Genomic DNA, 18817 nt, shown 5'->3' with positions numbered 1-18817 from the left:
TACAAACAATATTAGACGTTAAATTCAAAGCTGTCACCGTTGACCGAATCAACGGTCAGCGTTGACCGAGTCAACGGTCACCGTTTGCCCGAGTTAAAGCGTTCAACGTTGGCCGAGTCAACGGTCAGCGTTGACTTTGACCGGTCACTATTGACTTGACCGTTGACTTTTCAAGTTTTCGTCCGAGACCTCTCGTAGTCTAATTTCGACGTTCTGGACCCGTTTCTGAAATCCATTTTCCCAAATTAAGTCGTTTGAGTAGAGTTTGATTTTTTTGATTCTTTGATTGCAGATTATTTTTTCTTCCTTCTAATATCTTTGCAAGAGTTTCGTTCTAGTTACTAGCTAAGCGGAAGTTACAATGTTTCAAAGCATTCTAGCAAGTTTCATCCTCATTGTCATTAGTTTTTTGGCTCCCCTTGCACATCCGCTGTCCTTCAAAATAACGCAATTCGACCAAACTACAAAGAACATATCTTATGAAGGTGATGCCTCGCGGGTACCCAGAGCAATTCAACTCAACTCACAAAGTTCATGGATGGTTGGGCGGGCTACGTACACAGAGCCTCTCCACCTGTGGGACTCTAGTACAGGATCACTGGCAGATTTTACTACTCATTTCACTTTCGTTGTCGACACTGGTAACAACAACGTCTTTAGCGACGGATTTGCCTTTTTCCTTGGTCCTGTTGGCTATCCAATCCCACCAAACTCCGCCGCCTCTTCACTTGGATTATTCAACAGCACCACCAAACTCCGCAGCAATAACCAAATTGCAGCTGTTGAGTTTGACACTTTCGCAAACGAAGCCTTTGATCCGCAAAAGTGGCATGTCGGGATAGACATAAACAGTATCTCCTCCGTAGATACTGCCAGTTGGACAAATGTTAGCAGCAACAGCGGGAAGCTGGGACATGCATGGATAACTTACAATGCCACTTCCAAAAACCTTAGTGTGTTTTGGACGTATGACGAAAACCCTGTTTTTGTGAACAACTCTTCTCTTTCTCACCAGATTGACTTACGAGAGGTTCTCCTCGAAAAGGTTACAATAGGATTTTCAGCTTCTACCGGAGTGTTCCCAGAACGACATCTCATATATTCATGGGAATTCAGTTCAAGCTTGGATTTTACTAGCAAACAAAAAAAGGTCGTACCCAGTGCACAAGGCTCCCGCTTTACGCAGAGTCAGAACGAAAAAAAAAGGGACAAGAGATTCTTGATAGTGGCGGTTGCAGTTTCTTTTTTCGTTTTGATGTTTTGTGTAGCCATATGCAGGTTGGTGATCAAGAAGAAGTGCGTATATAGGACCGACGCGCCCTCGGTGAATACGAATCTTGAGGGACTGGCATTTCCGAAACGATTTGCTTACAAAGAATTAGCTGCAGCCACCAACGGCTTTACTAACGATGTGAGGCTAGGCCAAGGAGGTTCGGGACAAGTTTACAAAGGAATGTTAAAAGACCTTGGATGCGCAGTTGCGGTTAAGAGGATCTTCGCAGAATCAGAGCATCACGAGAAAATATTCGTCAATGAAGTCAAAATACTAAGCCGATTGATTCACAGGAACCTGGTGCAGTTCATTGGATGGTGTCATGAGCAAGGCGAGTGCTTACTTGTTTACGCATACATGCCTAATGGCAGCCTTGACATGCATCTATTCGGCCATGGAGCAGCACTGCAATGGGATTTTCGGTATAAGATTGCTTTAGGCTTGGCCTCGGCTCTTCATTATCTACACGAAGATGTGGAGCAGTGTGTCCTTCACAGGGATATCAAATCAGCTAATGTGTTGTTGGATGACGAATTCAGCACAAAGCTTGGTGATTTTGGGATTGCGAAGCTCATGGATCCGCGGTTCAGGACTCAAACAACAGGGGTGGTGGGGACTTTCGGGTACATGGCCCCCGAATATGAGAAGGGAGGGAGGGCAAGTAAAGAATCCGACATGTTTAGCTTTGGAGTTGTGGCCTTGGAACTTGCATGCGGTAGGAGGACTTTCCATGACGGAGAACTTGACGTGCCGCTTGTGAGTTGGGTTTGGCAACTCTACCTTGCCGGAAATCTGCTCTACGCAGCTGATGAAAGGTTAGATTCGAACTTCGACATAAATGAAATGGAATGCTTGTTAATTGTGGGATTATGGTGCACTAATCCCGACAATAAGGAAAGGCCGAAAGCTGGACAAGTGATGAATGTTCTTCAGCTTGAAGCGCCATTGCCGGATCTTCCGCACGACATGCATGATCTTCCGCTGCCTCAGCTTCAGTAAAATGCCGATTCCTCTCACGTGATCCTTTCATATATGATCTGATTTCACCATGTCATCGCTTCCGAGCTACTATATTATATTTTTAATCTCTCTATTTGTATGCATGTATGAGTATTGTGTTTTAAGATTTCTTTCACGAAATTAGATTTTTTTTGTATAACTTTCCAACTGATATTCATGTTCCATCGATCCATTCATCACTTCCCAGCTCCCCCGACACGAATAGTTTAGGTCATTGAATCAAATTATCCGCTATCACCAAGCACGTGATTGTATGATTTCGGATCTTTAGGGAAGAAAAATATCATTAGATAAAGAGCCAATTTAATATTTTTTGTCGTACTATTCATTGATTTTGCATACGAGAGTCACTAATTACAATTATTAACGAACTACTTTATCGCAATGGCAAAAAACAATAATGCATATGCACACTGGTGCCACTGATCCCCCTCCCTTCTTCATTTAACAATTTAATTGATTTGTTAAAAAAAAGAATTATTCCCTATCGAGATAGTAATGGATAGTTGTTAGATTACATCCAATCTCGACAATAAAAGAAAACAAGCGAATACATCAATCAACTCCGGCACACCAAAAGAAACTTTATTCATCTTCGAGAAAATGATGGTGTTTTATTGTAGTGGCGAAAAGCGATAACACATATGCACCCTAGTACGGTTCGATCCCCAACGATCCTCCTACCCTTTGAAATTTAACAATTTAACCGATGAATGTTATCGTTTGTTTATTCATCATCGGGACAGTAACGGATAGTAGTTAGAGTACATTCAACCTTGATAATAATAGAAAACAACCCTCTGACATTTACCAATTTAACTGAGAAAATTATCGTTTGTCGAAAAAACAAAAATTATTCATCATCATCGAGACACTAACGGATAGTTGTTAAATTACATCATAGAAAACAAGTGAATACATAATTCAACTCCATCGCACCAAAGAAGCCGGCCTAATATTATAATGGGGGAGTATGTCTTGTTCCTTTTTTTTTCACTCGTTAAGTGACTTTGAATTGGTCGGTCTCTTTTAGTTGAATTGGTCGGTCTTTGGAGTTGAATATCCTCCTAAACTATTTAATTAAGATTCTAGAGGCTCGCACGCATCGACTTTTAGGGTAAGCTGCATCGTCACTATTGTTCCTTTCCTTTTTTGTATAGTAAATAAAATAAATTAACTGTCGCTATTTTTGTTTGCAGATTATTCTTTTTTTTTTCTTTTTTTTTTTACAAACGATATTAGAACGCCAAATTCACTTAAAGTAAGAGGAGAATATGATATTCGAGTATGAAGATAAGAGTAAACAAGGTCGGCCAAGGTCATGGACAAAGCCAATGAAGACTCACTGGGGGTAGATGTCCCCACTCAAGTAATTCGTTTATTATGTTGCTGACTAGAGTTATATAATATACACGTACTATTCATTGATTTTGCATACGAGAGTCACTAATTACAATTATTAACGAACTGCTTTATCGCAGTGGCCAAAAACAATAATGCATATGCACACTGGTGCCACTGATCCCCCTCCCTTCTTCATTTAACAATTTAATCGATTTGTTAAAAAAAAGAATTATTCCTTATCGAGATAGTAATGGATAGTTATTAGATTACATCCAATCTCGACAATAAAAGAAAACAAGCGAATACATCAATCAACTCCGGCATACCAAAAGAAACTTTATTCATCTTCGAGAAAATGATGGTGTTTTATTGTAGTGGCGAAAAGCGATAACACATATGCACCCTAGTGCGGTTCGATCCCCAACGATCCTCCTACCCTTTGAAATTTAACAATTTAACCGATGAATGTTATCGTTTGTTTATTCATCATCGGGACAGTAACGGATAGTAGTTAGAGTACATTCAACCTTGATAATAATAGAAAACAACCCTCTGACATTTACCAATTTAACTGAGAAAATTATCGTTTGTCGAAAAAACAAAAATTATTCATCATCATCGAGACACTAACGGATAGTTGTTAAATTACATCATAGAAAACAAGTGAATACATAATTCAACTCCATCGCACCAAAGAAGCCGGCCTAATATTATAATGGAGGAGTATGTCTTGTTCCTTTTTTTTTCACTCGTTAAGTGACTTTGAATTGGTCGGTCTCTTTTAGTTGAATTGGTCGGTCTTTGGAGTTGAATATCCTCCTAAACTATTTAATTAAGATTCTAGAGGCTCGCACGCATCGACTTTTAGGGTAAGCTGCATCGTCACTATTGTTCTTTTCCTTTTTTGTATACTAAATAAAATAAATTAACTGTCGCTATTTTTGTTTGCAGTCTTGTTCCTTTTTTTTCACTCGTTAAGTGACTTTGAATTGGTCGGTCTCTTTTAGTTGAATTGGTCGGTCTTTGGAGTTGAATATCCTCCTAAACTATTTAATTAAGATTCTAGAGGCTCGCACGCATCGACTTTTGGGTTAAGCTGCATCGTCACTATTGTTCGTTTCCTTTTTCGTTAAGTGACTTTGAATTGGTCGGTCTCTTTTAGTTGAATTGGTCGGTCTTTGGAGTTGAATATCCTCCTAAACTATTTAATTAAGATTCGAGAGGCTCGCACGCATCGACTTTTGGGGTAAACTGCATCGTCACTATTGTTCTTTTCCTTTTTTGTATAGTAAATAAAATAAATTAACTGTCGCTATTTTTGTTTGCAGTCTTGTTCCTTTTTTTTTCACTCGTTAAGTGACTTTGAATTGGTCGGTCTCTTTTAGTTGAATTGGTCGGTCTTTGGAGTTGAATATCCTCCTAAACTATTTAATTAAGATTCTAGAGGCTCGCACGCATCGACTTTTGGGGTAAGCTGCATCGTCACTATTGTTCTTTTCCTTTTTTGTATAGTAAATAAAATAAATTAACTGTCGCTATTTTTGTTTGCAGATTACTCTTTTTTTTTTCTTTTTTTTTTAACAAACGATATTAGAACGCCAAATTCATGTAAAGTAAGAGGAGAATATGATATTCGAGTATGAAGATAAGAGTAAACAAGGTCGGCCAAGGTCATGGACAGAGCCAATGAAGGCTCATTGGGGGTAGATGTCCCCACTCAAGTAATTCGTTTTTTAAGTTGCTGACTAGAGTTATATAATATACACGTGTTATCTTTGAAGAAAATATATGTATCTAATATCCAACATACATTCATATCACTTATACTCCATATCAAATATTATATGAACAAAAATGCTCTTACTCATGTCATTCTAACTGAAAAACTCATCTCCCGCCTGTCATGTATTAATATTTTTCACACCACTTTTCCACTTTCCACTACTATATTGAAATTTTTGTAACATGGAATTGTGATACATCATCATTTGAAAGCATCTCTATTATCATATTGAGTATAAGTCATACTATAATAAGGTTTTCTTAGTTGATTTTCGGGATACCCCCACTAAAAGAAATTTGTAGCTCCGTCCCTGCCAAGGTTCAACCAATAAGAGATAAGACGGCTTTAAATAAGTGTATACCACTTATCATATTCCTCGTATTTTTCTTTGCTGTTTCAAAGTTGTTTAGGCCTTTTTCTGCAGTTCTCTTTTTAACTGAAACTTTGCACCAATTTCATCCTAAACTATCAGACAATGATCTTTCACTACTCAAACAAGCGCTACATTTTTAGTGTCTTCTTCCTTTCCATCCATCTTTTCGCTCCCTTTGCCAATCCACTTTCCTTCAGCTTCCCACAATTCGACTCTGGCTCAAATAAAATAGGCTACGCGGGCGATGCCTTTCTCTCCTCCACAAAGATCGAACTCAACCAGCAGCTGGGGTCACCCTGTGTCGGGCGAGCTACGTATTCAGAGCCTCTGCAGTTATGGGACTCTACTACGAGCTCGCTGGCAGACTTCGCCACTCATTTAACTTTTACTGTCGATTCTGGCGACAGTCAGACCCTTGGCGACGGTTTTGCCTTTTTTCTTGCACCCGTTGGCTATCCTATTCCGCCCAACTCCCACAGCGGAAATCTAGGATTGTTCAACAAAACAACTAATCTTGTAGTGTCACAAAACCATATTGTAGCTGTTGAGTTTGATAACTTCAAAAACGAGCAGTGGGATCCACCTGCGCCCCACGTGGGGATCAACGTGAATCAGATTTCCTCCACGGTTAGTGGCAGTTGGGATCTTAGAAGCAAAAGTGAGAACGTTGGTCATGCATGGATTGTTGGAGTATGTGGCCAACTTTTGATTAAACAAATCAAAAAGGAAAAAAAGACAAAATAATTATGTCTCTTCCTTGTTTTGGGGAAAAGAAAAGGGAATTTGTCTAAAGTTTCTTGGTCTATGTGGGAAGTCACGGATGAGTTTTTGAAGTAGAAGTAATTGCTACTTTTGATGAAGAGTAGTAATGAAGCCATAAGAGAGGAAAAAACGTAGCAGAAAAAATAGAGCAAAAACAGAGGTGCTGCAGCCCCATTTTGAAGAGAAGAAAGAAAGGTGATTTTCTTTCTTTGTTGGTACTCACTCAATCAAAGTTGTATTTGTGTATTAGCTTTGAGCTTTGTATAGAGAGGAAATTATTCACTATATTTCCCTCTCTATTTGTTTCTTTGGTGAGTGAGAGTTATTGGATGTATTGGAGTTTTGGGTTGTGAGATTGCCAACACTTTGTAAACTCCCATTTGGTTGATAGTGGATTATTGGGTGAGCTCCTACTGCTCCGAGGACGTACTCCAGTTACACTGACTGTTGAGGAACCTCGTTAAAATTTTGGTGTCTTTAATATTTTGTTCTTGCATTTTCATTTGATAAATTTCTTGTGGGTTAGCTTGAGTTGGTTCCAACGGGTTTGGTGCTATCCTAGCACAACAATTGGTATCAGAGCACTGGTTGCTCTTGGGTATTGTCTAGTTGCCAAAGATGTCAGACGGGCAAGATGAAAATCCTTTTGGAAACAGCTCCGGGTTTGCAAGAACTACGGTGCAAAATGCAAAGTTCGAAGTGGAAAAGTTTGATGGCACAAACAACTTCGGGATGTGGCAATGTGAGGTCAAAGATGTGTTGGCTCAACAAGATCTACTTGCCGCTTTGGGAGAGAAGCCGGAAGCTATGTCGAAGCCGGAATGGGAGAAATTAAATTTGTGGGCTTGCTCTTCAATTCGGTTGTGCCTTGCAAAAACTCAGAAGTATTTTGTGATGCGGGAGACATTGGCAAGTGTGTTGTGGCAAAAATTGGAAGACAAGTATATGACGAAGAGTGCAGAGAACCGGCTACACTTGAAGAAAAAGCTCTACCACTTCCAATACAAAGAAGGTACAAAAATGATTAGACACCTTGATGCTTTTAATAAGTTGATTGCCGACTTGTTAAATTTAGATGAGGATATTAAGGATGAAGATAAGGCCTTAATATTGTTGAATTCCTTGCCGGACTCTTATGAGCATTTTGTTACCACTATTATGCATGGTAAAGAAACTGTGAAATTTGAAGATGTGTCAAATGCCTTGATGAATTATGAAATGAGGCATAGAGATAAAAATCATGATAGTACCTCTGAAGCTTTATTTGTTAGAGGTAGATCATCGGAGAGAAGATCATTTTCTAGCAGGAAAAAATCACAGTCTCGACCTAGAGGAAACTCTAAAGGTAGAAAACCTTTGGAAAGGGATGAATGTGCCTTTTGTCGTAATAAGGGCCATTGGAAGAAAGATTGTCCAAAATTGAAGACCAAAGGCAAAGAAAGTTCTGAAGCTAATGTTGCTGAGGTTGAAACAGATTTTTCTGATTTTGCTTTAACCACTTCCTCATCATTTGATTGTGCTACTAAGTGGGTGTTGGATACGGGTTGTACTCATCATATGACTCCTCACAAGGATTGGTTTTCAAGCTTGAAAGAGTTTGATGGTGGCGTTGTGTTCATGGGAGATGACAATCCTTGCACAACAAAAGGGATTGGTACAGTTCGTTTGAAGTTGCATGATGGCATGGTTAAAGAGTTGACAGGTGTTCGGTATGTACCGAATTTGAAGAAAAATCTTATTTCTTTGGGTACTTTGGAATCCAAGGGTTTCAGGTTTCATTCAGATGGACAGACATTGAAAGTTACTTATGGTGCACTTGTTGTGATGAAAGCTCCTAGATGTGGCCATTTGTATTTATTGTAGGGAAGCACTGTGACAGGTGAAGCATCTGTAGTCTCTGAAAATATGGGCACATCTGATTCAGATACTACTAGATTGTGGCATATAAGATTAGGCCATGCCGGTGAGAAAGCTCTACAAGGGCTTGTGAAACAAGGTCTTCTAAAAGGTGCCACGACTTGTAAGCTTCTGTGAGCATTGTGTCTTGGGGAAGCAAACTAGAGTGAAGTTTGGTACTGCTGTACATCAGACGAAGGGCATTCTTGATTATGTGCATTCGGATGTTTGGGGTCCTACAAAGACTCCCTCTTTGAGTGGTAGACATTGGTTTGTGACCTTTGTTGATGATTATTCAAGAAGGTCTTGGGTCTACACTATGAAGCACAAGAGTGAGGTGTTAAGCATTTTCTTGGGTTGGAAGAAAATGGTTGAGAACCAGACTGGGAGAAAGATTAAGATTTTGAGATCGGATAATGGTGGTGAATACACATCCGATCCTTTCTTTAAAGTTTGCAAAGAAGAAGGAATTGTGAGACATTTCAGTGTTCGGGGAACTCCACAACAAAATGGAGTTGCAGAAAGATTGAATCGAACCTTGCTTGAGAAGGTTAGATGTATGTTGTCTCAGTCGGGTTTGAGCAAGTCATTTTGGGCAGAAGCAGTTAATTATGCATGTCACATCATCAACCGGTTACCCTCAGCTGCTATTCAGGGTAAGACACCAATGGAGGTATGGACTGGAAAATCTTCTTCTGATTATGACTATATCCGTATTTTTGGTTCACCTGCTTATTTTCATGTGACTGAAAATAAACTTGATCCTAGAGCCAAAAAGGCTATCTTTCTTGGTTTTAGTAGTGGTGTCAAAGGTTACAGGTTGTGGTGCCCAGAGATGAAAAAACTTGTAATCAGCAGAGATGTGACATTTGATGAAGAAAGTATGTTCAAATACTCTGAGAAAAATGTGAAAGATGTCCAACAGGTGGAGCTTGAGAAAGTTGCCTCTGGTACTTCAAATCCTATTTCCGCTGATGTCGAAGCCACTACAAGTGAAGAAGTTGGAGACCATGAGGATGTTGAAGAAGTTGAACTTGAAGATTCTATTCAAGTTGAAGAGCAAGTTTCACCTCAAGAGTCTATTGCCAAGAACAGAGGAAAGAGACAAATTACCAAGCCAGCTCGGTATAGTGATTATGTTGCTTTTGCTCTTTCTATTATCACTGAAGAGATTCCATCCAATTTTGAGGAAGCTATTGAGAGTGAGGAGAAGAATAGGTGGTGCAATGCCATGGGTGATGAGATGAATTCTCTCTTGAAGAACAAGACTTGGGAGTTAGCTAAATTGCCTAAGGGCAAGAAAGCTATTGGTTGTAAATGGGTGTATGCCAAGAAGGAAGATGCTGATGAGAAAAGCAATGTGAGATTTAAAGCAAGATTAGTTGCTAAAGGGTATGCACAAAAGGAGGGCATTGACTACAATGAAATATTTTCTCCAGTTGTGAAACACTCATCAATTCGTATTATGTTAGCTCTTGTTGCACAATATGATCTTGAGCTTGTGCAACTCGATGTGAAGACGGCTTTCCTACATGGTGATTTGAATGAAGAGATCTATATGTGTCAACCGGATGGGTATATGGTGAAAGGGAAGGAAAATTTGTTTTGCAAATTGAAGAAATCGCTTTATGGCTTGAAGCAATCTCCAAGGCAATGGTATTTGAGGTTTGATAAATTTATGAGAGGCCAAAATTATTCTAGAAGTCAATATGATCATTGTGTGTACTTCAAGAAGTTGCAAGATGGGTATTTCATTTATTTATTGATATATGTTGATGATATGTTGATTGCCTCAAAGAATGTTGAGGAGATTGAGAAATTGAAGAAACAAATGAAGAATGAGTTTGAGATGAAGGATCTTGGTGAAGCAAAGAAGATCCTTGGCATGGAGATCACTAGAGATAGAGAGAAGGGTTTGGTCAGTTTGAATCAAAGACAATACCTTGAGAAGTTGATTCGGAAGTTTGGAGTTCATGATTCAACCAAACCGGTTAGTACCCCTTTGGCTTCTCATTTTAAATTGAGTTCTCTACAATGTCCTAAAAATGATAAAGAGAAGCTGCAAATGAAAAATATACCATATGCAAATTTGGTTGGTAGTTTGATGTATGCAATGGTATGCTCTAGACCGGATATTGCTCATGCAGTTGGCATGGTGAGTCGATATATGCATAATCCAGGTAAAGAGCATTGGCAAGCAGCTAAGTGGATATTGAGATATCTCCATGGTACTCGAGATGTTGGTTTATGCTTTGAGAGGGATGACTCTGGTATTGGTCATTTTGCAGTTGGTTATGTTGATTCAGATTATGCAGGTGATCTGGATAGAAGGAAGTCTACTACAGGCTATGTGTTTACTATGGCTAAAGGGCCAGTTTGTTGGAGGTCCATTTTGCAGTCGTCTGTTGCCTTGTCTACTACAGAGGCTGAATATATGGCAGTTGCTGAAGCTATAAAGGAGGCCATTTGGATACATGGGCTGATTAGAGATTTGGGGGTTGATCAGAAGCAGGTGGAGGTACATTGTGATAGTCAGAGTGCCATTTATTTGGCTAAGTATCAGGTTCATCATGCGAGGACCAAGCACATAGATGTACGTTATCACTTTGTTCGTGAAATTGTTGGTGAAGGGGAAATCATTCTCCAAAAGATTCCAACTAAAGACAACCCCGCTGATATGTTGACTAAGGTTGTTGGTGTAGCCAAGTTTGATCATTGCTTGAACTTGGCTCACATTTTGCCTATATAAAGAAGGCGTTGAGCAGTAGGAGTTTTGGAGCATTTGGCTCGGCATGAGTTGTTCTCTTGCTAGTGTTTGGGAGTGATGTTGTGTGTTAATTGTGTTGGTTGGCTTATCATGGCGTTTTTCGGAACTTGGCCAAGGTGGAGATTGTTGAAGTATGTGGCCAAGTGACCAACTTTTGATTAAACAAATCAAAAAGGAAAAAAAGACAAAATAATTATGTCTCTTCCTTGTTTTGGGGAAAAGAAAAGGGAATTTGTCTAAAGTTTCTTGGTCTATGTGGGAAGTCACGGATGAGTTTTTGAAGTAGAAGTAATTGCTACTTTTGATGAAGAGTAGTAATGAAGCCATAAGAGAGGAAAAAACGTAGCAGAAAAAATAGAGCAAAAACAGAGGTGCTGCAGCCCCATTTTGAAGAGAAGAAAGAAAGGTGATTTTCTTTCTTTGTTGGTACTCACTCAATCAAAGTTGTATTTGTGTATTAGCTTTGAGCTTTGTATAGAGAGGAAATTATTCACTATATTTCCCTCTCTATTTGTTTCTTTGGTGAGTGAGAGTTATTGGATGTATTGGGGTTTTGGGTTGTGAGATTGCCAACACTTTGTAAACTCCCATTTGGTTGATAGTGGATTATTGGGTGAGCTCCTACTGCTCCGAGGACGTACTCCAGTTACACTGACTGTTGAGGAACCTCGTTAAAATCTTGGTGTCTTTAATATTTTGTTCTTGCATTTTCATTTGATAAATTTCTTGTGGGTTAGCTTGAGTTGGTTCCAACGGGTTTGGTGCTATCCTAGCACAACATGGATAACTTACAATGCTTCCTCCAACAACCTCAGTGTGTTTTGGACATACGACGTAAGCCCTATTTTTGTGGACAACTCTTCTCTTTTTTCTGTCATTGACTTGCGAAAGGTTCTCCCCGAGCAGGTTACAATTGGGTTTTCTGCTTCTGCTGTTCAGAAGCAGCGGCATGTTATAAGATCATGGGAATTCAATTCCAGTTTGGATTCTGTTGAGGTAGCCATCAAACAGAAGGAAAAGAAAACGAAGAAGGCAATCTTGATCACGGCAGTTGTAGCTTCTTCTTTCGTTTTGATGCTTGGTGTAGCCATTTGCTGTTTCTGTTTGTTGGTGGTTAAGAAGCGAAGAAATCGGAATGATGGACATGCAAAGCACTCGAATGATTTGAATCTTGAGAAACTGGCATTTCCGAAACGGTTTTCTTACAAAGAATTAGTTGCAGCAACCAATGGCTTTGAGGACGATAGAAAGCTAGGCCAAGGAGGGTCAGGACAAGTTTATGATGGAATATTACAAGATCTTGGATGTGCGGTTGCTGTGAAGAGAATCTTTGCCAAGATTAAGAACCATGAGAAAATCTTCACCACTGAAGTAAAAATAATAAGTCGTTTGATGCACAAGAATCTGGTGCAATTCATTGGATGGTGTCACGAGGAAGGCAAATGCTTACTTGTTTATTCGTACATGCCTAATGGCAGCCTTGACATGCATCTATTTGGCCCTAGAACAACCCTGCAATGGAGTTTCAGATATAAAATAGCTTTAGGCTTGGCCTCGGCGCTTCATTATCTATGTTAAGCATTAGCCATTTAACCAAGAAAACGAAGGAATCTAGAGAGAGACAGAACTTAGAGAGAGAGAGAGAGTTCGGTAACTGTATTTCTATTTCTTCTTACTTAAGCTATTACATCACACTAGTATTTATAGAGAAGCCATACATCACAACTGCCTCTCCAACAATCCTAACTAATTACTCCTATCTTGAGCTGACAAGTGGCACTATATCTACCCTTGATTATACTCTAACATCCCCCCGCAATCACATGTGTGGATGAACCAAGCATGAGATTGTTACAATGAGTGTGAAATAGGGGTGCACTAGACCCTTAGTGAAAATATCTGCAAACAGTTCTCGAGATGACACAAACTGAACAGCAAGCTGCTTCTTGGCAATCCTCTCCCGGACAAAATGGACATCCACCTCAATATGTTTCGACCTTTGATGTTGAACAAGGTTAAATGACAACGCTATTGCCGACAGGTTGTCACAAAAAAGGACAGGAGGAGAAGATATTTGAACCTGCAGAAATGCAAGAACTTGTAAGATCCAATCAAGCTCAGCAGAGGTAGTAGACATAGCCCGATACTCAGCCTCTGTGGAGGACCGAGAAACAGTTTGCTGTTTCTTGGAAGACCAGGAAACAGGATTTGAACCCAGAAACACTACCAATCCAGTGGTAGACCTGCGATCATTCGGATCACCCGCCCAATCCGCATCACTAAAAGCTCGTATTGTCAAGTCACTCTTGGAGTAAGTAAGACCAAGCTGCATTGTGCCTTTCAAATATCGGAGGATTCTCTTTACAGCAGTAAAGTGAGACACCATAGGATTTTGCATAAACTGACAGACTTGGTGTACAGAGAATGAGATATCTGGACGGGTAAATGTAAGATATTGTAAGGCACCAACAATACTTCTATAGGCAGTGGGATTGTTATACGGAAGGCCATCATCTTTCAAAAGCCTGTTATAGGGTAAGCAAGGAGTATCACAAGGCTTGGCCTCGAGCATTTCTGTCTTCTGCAGCAGGTCCTGAATATATTTAGACTGGGAAAGAAACAAACCAGAATCTGTTCTAGTGATTTGGATGCCAAGAAAATAATGTAACTCCCCAAGATCCTTAAGATCAAACTCAGAAGTAAGGGACCGAATAACCTGTTGGATAACAGTGATGGAGCTTCCAGTAATGATAATGTCATCAACGTATAGTAATAGAACCACAACAGCACTACCAATGGTGTTTATGAACAGAGAAGAATCTGAATATGTTGTTTTGAACCCAATTGTTGGAAGGAACGTAGTGAACCGCTCATTCCATGCTCGAGGAGCTTGTTTCAAGCCATAGAGAGACTTGTGAAGCTTACAAACAAGATGTGGATGGCTAGAATCTTCAAACCCCGGAGGTTGGGACATATAGACCTCCTCTTGCAAAAAACCATGCAGGAACGCGTTCTTCACATCCAATTGTCGAAGAGGCCAGCCAAAGTGAGCAGCAAGGGATAAAACTAACCGGACTGTAGTTGGTTTGACCACAGGACTGAAAGTCTCCCCAAAATCTAAACCAGGTTCTTGGCTAAATCCTTTTGCAACCAAACGAGCCTTATGTCGACCAATGGACCCATCAGCATTCCGTTTGAGTTTGAACACCCACTTACAGCCTACAAGATTCTTCTGAGATGGTAAGGAAACCAATGACCAAGTGCCTTGAGAGTGAAGTGCATGGATTTCCTCCTGCATAGCCTTGTACCAAACTGGAACCTTAAGAGCATTCTTATAGGATGTGGGTTCAATAACAGATAGATCCACTTCACTGGAGTCCTCCAAGGTAGCAAGGAATGCCTTTCTTTTGACAATACCATTTTTGCTCCTAGTTTGCATAGGATGCAAGTTAATGGGAGCAATAGGCAGGACCACGAGCAAGTGCTCAGGACTAAATGTGGAGCCTATAGAATCAACAGAACTTTGTACATAATCCACAGGGAGCAGGGAGGAAACATTGTGACCAGCAGTAATGGACTGTGATGGTAATTGAGGCTGAGACCCTGCAGGAGAAATGGATGCTAGTGGCACTGACTCGTGGGTTGCAGAAACAGTGTGATTATGATTTGAAAGAGGACAATGAGATGAGGAGGAAACCAAAATGTTATCGAGTGTGGGAATGAATGATGAATGTGAAAGAGTGCTAGAAGATTGAGGGAGAGAATACTGATGCTTCTGAGACAGCAAGGCTTTGTATGGAAACTCTAACTCATTGAACACTACATGCCTGGATATGTAATATTTGTGCCGTGAGACATCAAAACAAATATACCCCTTGTACTGGGAAGCATAACCAAGGAAGACACACTTGATGGTTTTGGGTTGTAATTTAGATGCATTATAAGGGCTGAGAAATGGAAAACATGAACAGCCAAAGATCTTAAGATGGGAAATGATGGGGAGTTTACCATACAAAGCTTCAAAAGGGGATTTATTTTGTAAAATAGTGGTAGGCATTCGGTTAATAAGATAGACAGCTGTTTGACAACCAAAAGACCAGAATTCAGAGGGTAGATAAGCATGTTGAAGTAATGTGATTGTGGTTTCAATGACATGCCTATGTTTACGCTCAGCTAAACCATTTTGTTGAGGTGTATAGGGACAAGATTTGTGATGTAGAATGCCTTGATGTTGTAAGAAGGAATGCAACCTATGATTGACATACTCACCACCACCATCAGTTTGTAATATTTTGACAGTAGTAGAGAATTGAGTGTGTACAAAAGAACAGAAACTTACAAAGGTGGTAAAGAAATCTGATTTATTTATAAGAGGGAATATCCAACAAAAACGAGTACACTCATCAATTAGTGTGACATAATACTTGAAACCATCAATAGAACTACAAGGAGCAGGACCCTAAAGGTCACTGTGTACAATTTCAAATGGAATGGAAGATTGATGAGTTCTAGGTGAAAAAGGTAACCTGGTGAATTTACCCTCTAAACAACTTTGACACACAGTGGACACAACATCTTTATCACATGGGATATGAGCATTTTTCAGCATCAATGAGGTAGTAATATTAGAAGGATGACCGAAACGGTTGTGCCAAACACTGGATTTGACAAGCTGTCCAAGACATGCAATAGTCTGGTGAATAGAAGATCGGGACTGAGGAAGAGTTGGTATGGGATAAAGTCCATTACTGCACAGGCCTTTGTGGAGGATCTTCCCTGTGGATTTGTCCTGGATCCAAAAACAAGAGGCATCAAATATGAGCCAACAATGGTTATCAAGACAGATTTTATGAACTGATAACAGGTTATGAGTCAACTTTGGTACATATAAAACGGAATTCAATTTAATGGGATAGGTAGAATGTTTGATAACACTACTGCCAATATGAGACACAGTCAAACCTTCACCATTGGCAGTTTGCACAAGCTCAGTAGTGGGATATGGCGAGGCTAAAGACAGATTCTGAATATCAGCAGTCATATGGTTTGAGGCTCCCGAATCCGCAAGCCAAAACTGAGGAGAGGTTTGAGAAGAAGAGCATTGGGAGGGTGATTAACCACAGTATGCATACCATGCATATGAGGCAGATTTGGAGACTGAGAAGTCGACATGGAGACTTGTGAGGGATGAAACTGCGAATCACCAATGTAATTTGGCCCTTTGTCATTATAAAAACAAAACCAAGTGGAGTGGTTTGTCTTGCCACAGATATGACAGCCTTGTTGTGATTGAGATCTCGATCCGCAAAAAGATGCAGAGTGACCATATGTGTTGCATAGCTGACAAATGACGGAAGGAGATCCACCAGTATACCCATTTGGAGAAGAACCAAGAACTCCTGAAGTTGGATTAGGATACACATTATAAGACTGTCTGTGGAATTTGACTCCGTGATTAAACTTGCCCCTGCCCTTTTGTTTGTTATGATTAAACTGCCTGTTCCCTCCTGAGAAGAAATTAGATGGACCAGAATTATTATGAAACTGAGATGGAGATCGTTTGGTAGCCGAAGAATGATCTGCAACCATAGCAAACAAAAGTGGACCCTGAACATGAGTTTCAACAATGAGCTCCTCAGCAAGAAGTTGAGATCTAAACTCCTTAAGAGATATAACATTCTCACGGCCCCGAATCACACACCTAAAGGTATTATATTCAGGAGGTAATCCATTAAGTGCAAGAATCACAATGTCCTCATCTGCAAAGTGTACCCCGGCAGCAGAAAGATAATCTCGAGCTTCTTTGATCTTTTGCAAGTACTGAGACACACTATCAGACCATTTCTTGATTGTTTGGAGATTGGACTTCATTTGAAAGATACTAGTTCGAGAAACAGTGGAGAATTGTTCCTTCAATCTAGTCCACAAATCTTGAGAACTAACACTGCCAATAGCACAGAAGACAGCAACTGGAGATAAAGTTGCAGTGATTAATTGCAATAAAGCCCGATCATGCATTTTCCAGACAATGTAATCCTCATTTTCCACAGTAGATAAACCAGGCTCATTGTTCCGATCAACAGCAGAATTTCCAGAACGTTGAACAAAACGAGCAGGACAAGGAGTAGATCCATCAACAAATCCCATAATCCCATGTCCGTCCAATAACAATTGCATTTGAAATTGCCAATTTAGGTAGTTAGAATCATCCAATTTCACATGAACAGATGCAGAAACAGCGGAAACAAGAGATGTTATGGGAGATTGAACAATCTGAAGTTGAGAAGCAGTCACCATAATTTCGTATATCAACGAAGAAACTTAACAGAGGCAATATCACAAACACCTGGCGGGCAGAAAAAATTTTTAATCTTGAAGAGAATCGAAGGACAATATCAGAAACCCTAGAAATCGAAGGAGAAGAATACCAATCCAATCTTTGAAGAACCACAACACCAAGTGCAGAAATGGCTGTGGGAAGAAGACGAAGAACTCGACGAGCAGCGAGTAGCGGAAGCAACTAGAGGATCGAAGATGCGCAAGCAATTCCGGCGATTGATACCATGTTAAGCATTAGCCATTTAACCAAGAAAACGAAGGAATCTAGAGAGAGACAGAACTTAGAGAGAGAGAGAGAGTTCGGTAACTGTATTTCAATTTCTTCTTACTTAAGCTATTACATCACACTAGTATTTATAGAGAAGCCATACATCACAACTGCCTCTCCAACAATCCTAACTAATTACTCCTATCTTGAGCTGACAAGTGGCACTATATCTACCCTTGATTATACTCTAACAATCTACACGAAGATGCAGAGCGGTGTGTTCTTCATAGGGATATCAAATCAGCTAATGTCCTGTTGGACAACGATTTCAGTGCTAAGCTTGGGGATTTTGGGATTGCGAAGCTTGTGGATCCACTGGTCAGGACTCAAACAACAGGGGTGGTAGGGACTTACGGCTACATGGCACCGGAATATGCGAAAGGAGGGAAGGCCACTAAGGAATCTGATATGTTTAGTTTTGGAGTTGTGGCCTTGGAACTTGCATGTGGAAGGAGAACTTACGAGGATGCCGGATATCATGAGCCGCTCTTCAGTTGGGCTTGGAAGCTGTACCTTGCAGGAAATCTTCTCGACGTGGCGGACGAGAGATTGTGTATGAATTTCAATAGAAATGAAATGGAATGCTTGTTAGTTGTGGGATTATGGTGCACTCGCCCTGACCACGAGGAGAGACCAAAAGCAGGACAAGTAGTGAAGGTTCTTCAGCTCGAAGCACCCTTGCCCGAACTTCCCCAAAATATGCATGAATATCTACTGCCTCAACGTCCACAACAAGCTTTCTCCTCTCACGGATCCATTACTGATACCTTTGAAGATGCAGGTCGGTAGAAACCGAGCTACATCCTTGCACAATATCATCAGATTCGCTCTGTGTTTCCTTCTTTTTAAATTACTACCTTTTATCTTAATGCATGGCTGTATGATTTCACATATGAAACATTTGAATTGGTATATGCGTTTAATGTTTGTTTGTTCGTCATGCTTTAGCACATGAGGCCATTTAATTTTCTTGCGAAATAACAAACCGCACC

General features: G+C 40.1%; 2 protein-coding genes across 2 annotated transcripts; both read left to right on the top strand.

Annotated features, from left to right (window-relative positions):
- The first annotated feature begins 320 nt into the window (after window positions 1-320).
- Window positions 321-2472, top strand: LOC126632415 (L-type lectin-domain containing receptor kinase IX.1-like). Its single transcript, XM_050302823.1, has one exon. The coding sequence runs from the start codon at window positions 362-364 to the stop codon at window positions 2270-2272; it is 1911 nt and encodes a 636-aa protein (XP_050158780.1). The 5' UTR covers window positions 321-361; the 3' UTR covers window positions 2273-2472.
- Window positions 2473-5889: 3417 nt separating this feature from the next.
- Window positions 5890-18614, top strand: LOC126632411 (L-type lectin-domain containing receptor kinase IX.1-like). Its single transcript, XM_050302820.1, has 3 exons — window positions 5890-6470; window positions 11998-12785; window positions 18019-18614. The coding sequence occupies exons 1-3, from the start codon at window positions 5896-5898 to the stop codon at window positions 18612-18614; spliced, it is 1959 nt and encodes a 652-aa protein (XP_050158777.1). The 5' UTR covers window positions 5890-5895.
- Window positions 18615-18817: the final 203 nt, after the last annotated feature.

Source organism: Malus sylvestris, chromosome 8, assembly GCF_916048215.2.
Source record: "Malus sylvestris chromosome 8, drMalSylv7.2, whole genome shotgun sequence".
NCBI classification, from domain to species: domain Eukaryota; kingdom Viridiplantae; phylum Streptophyta; class Magnoliopsida; order Rosales; family Rosaceae; genus Malus; species Malus sylvestris.
This window is presented reverse-complemented; position numbering and strand designations above follow the sequence as displayed.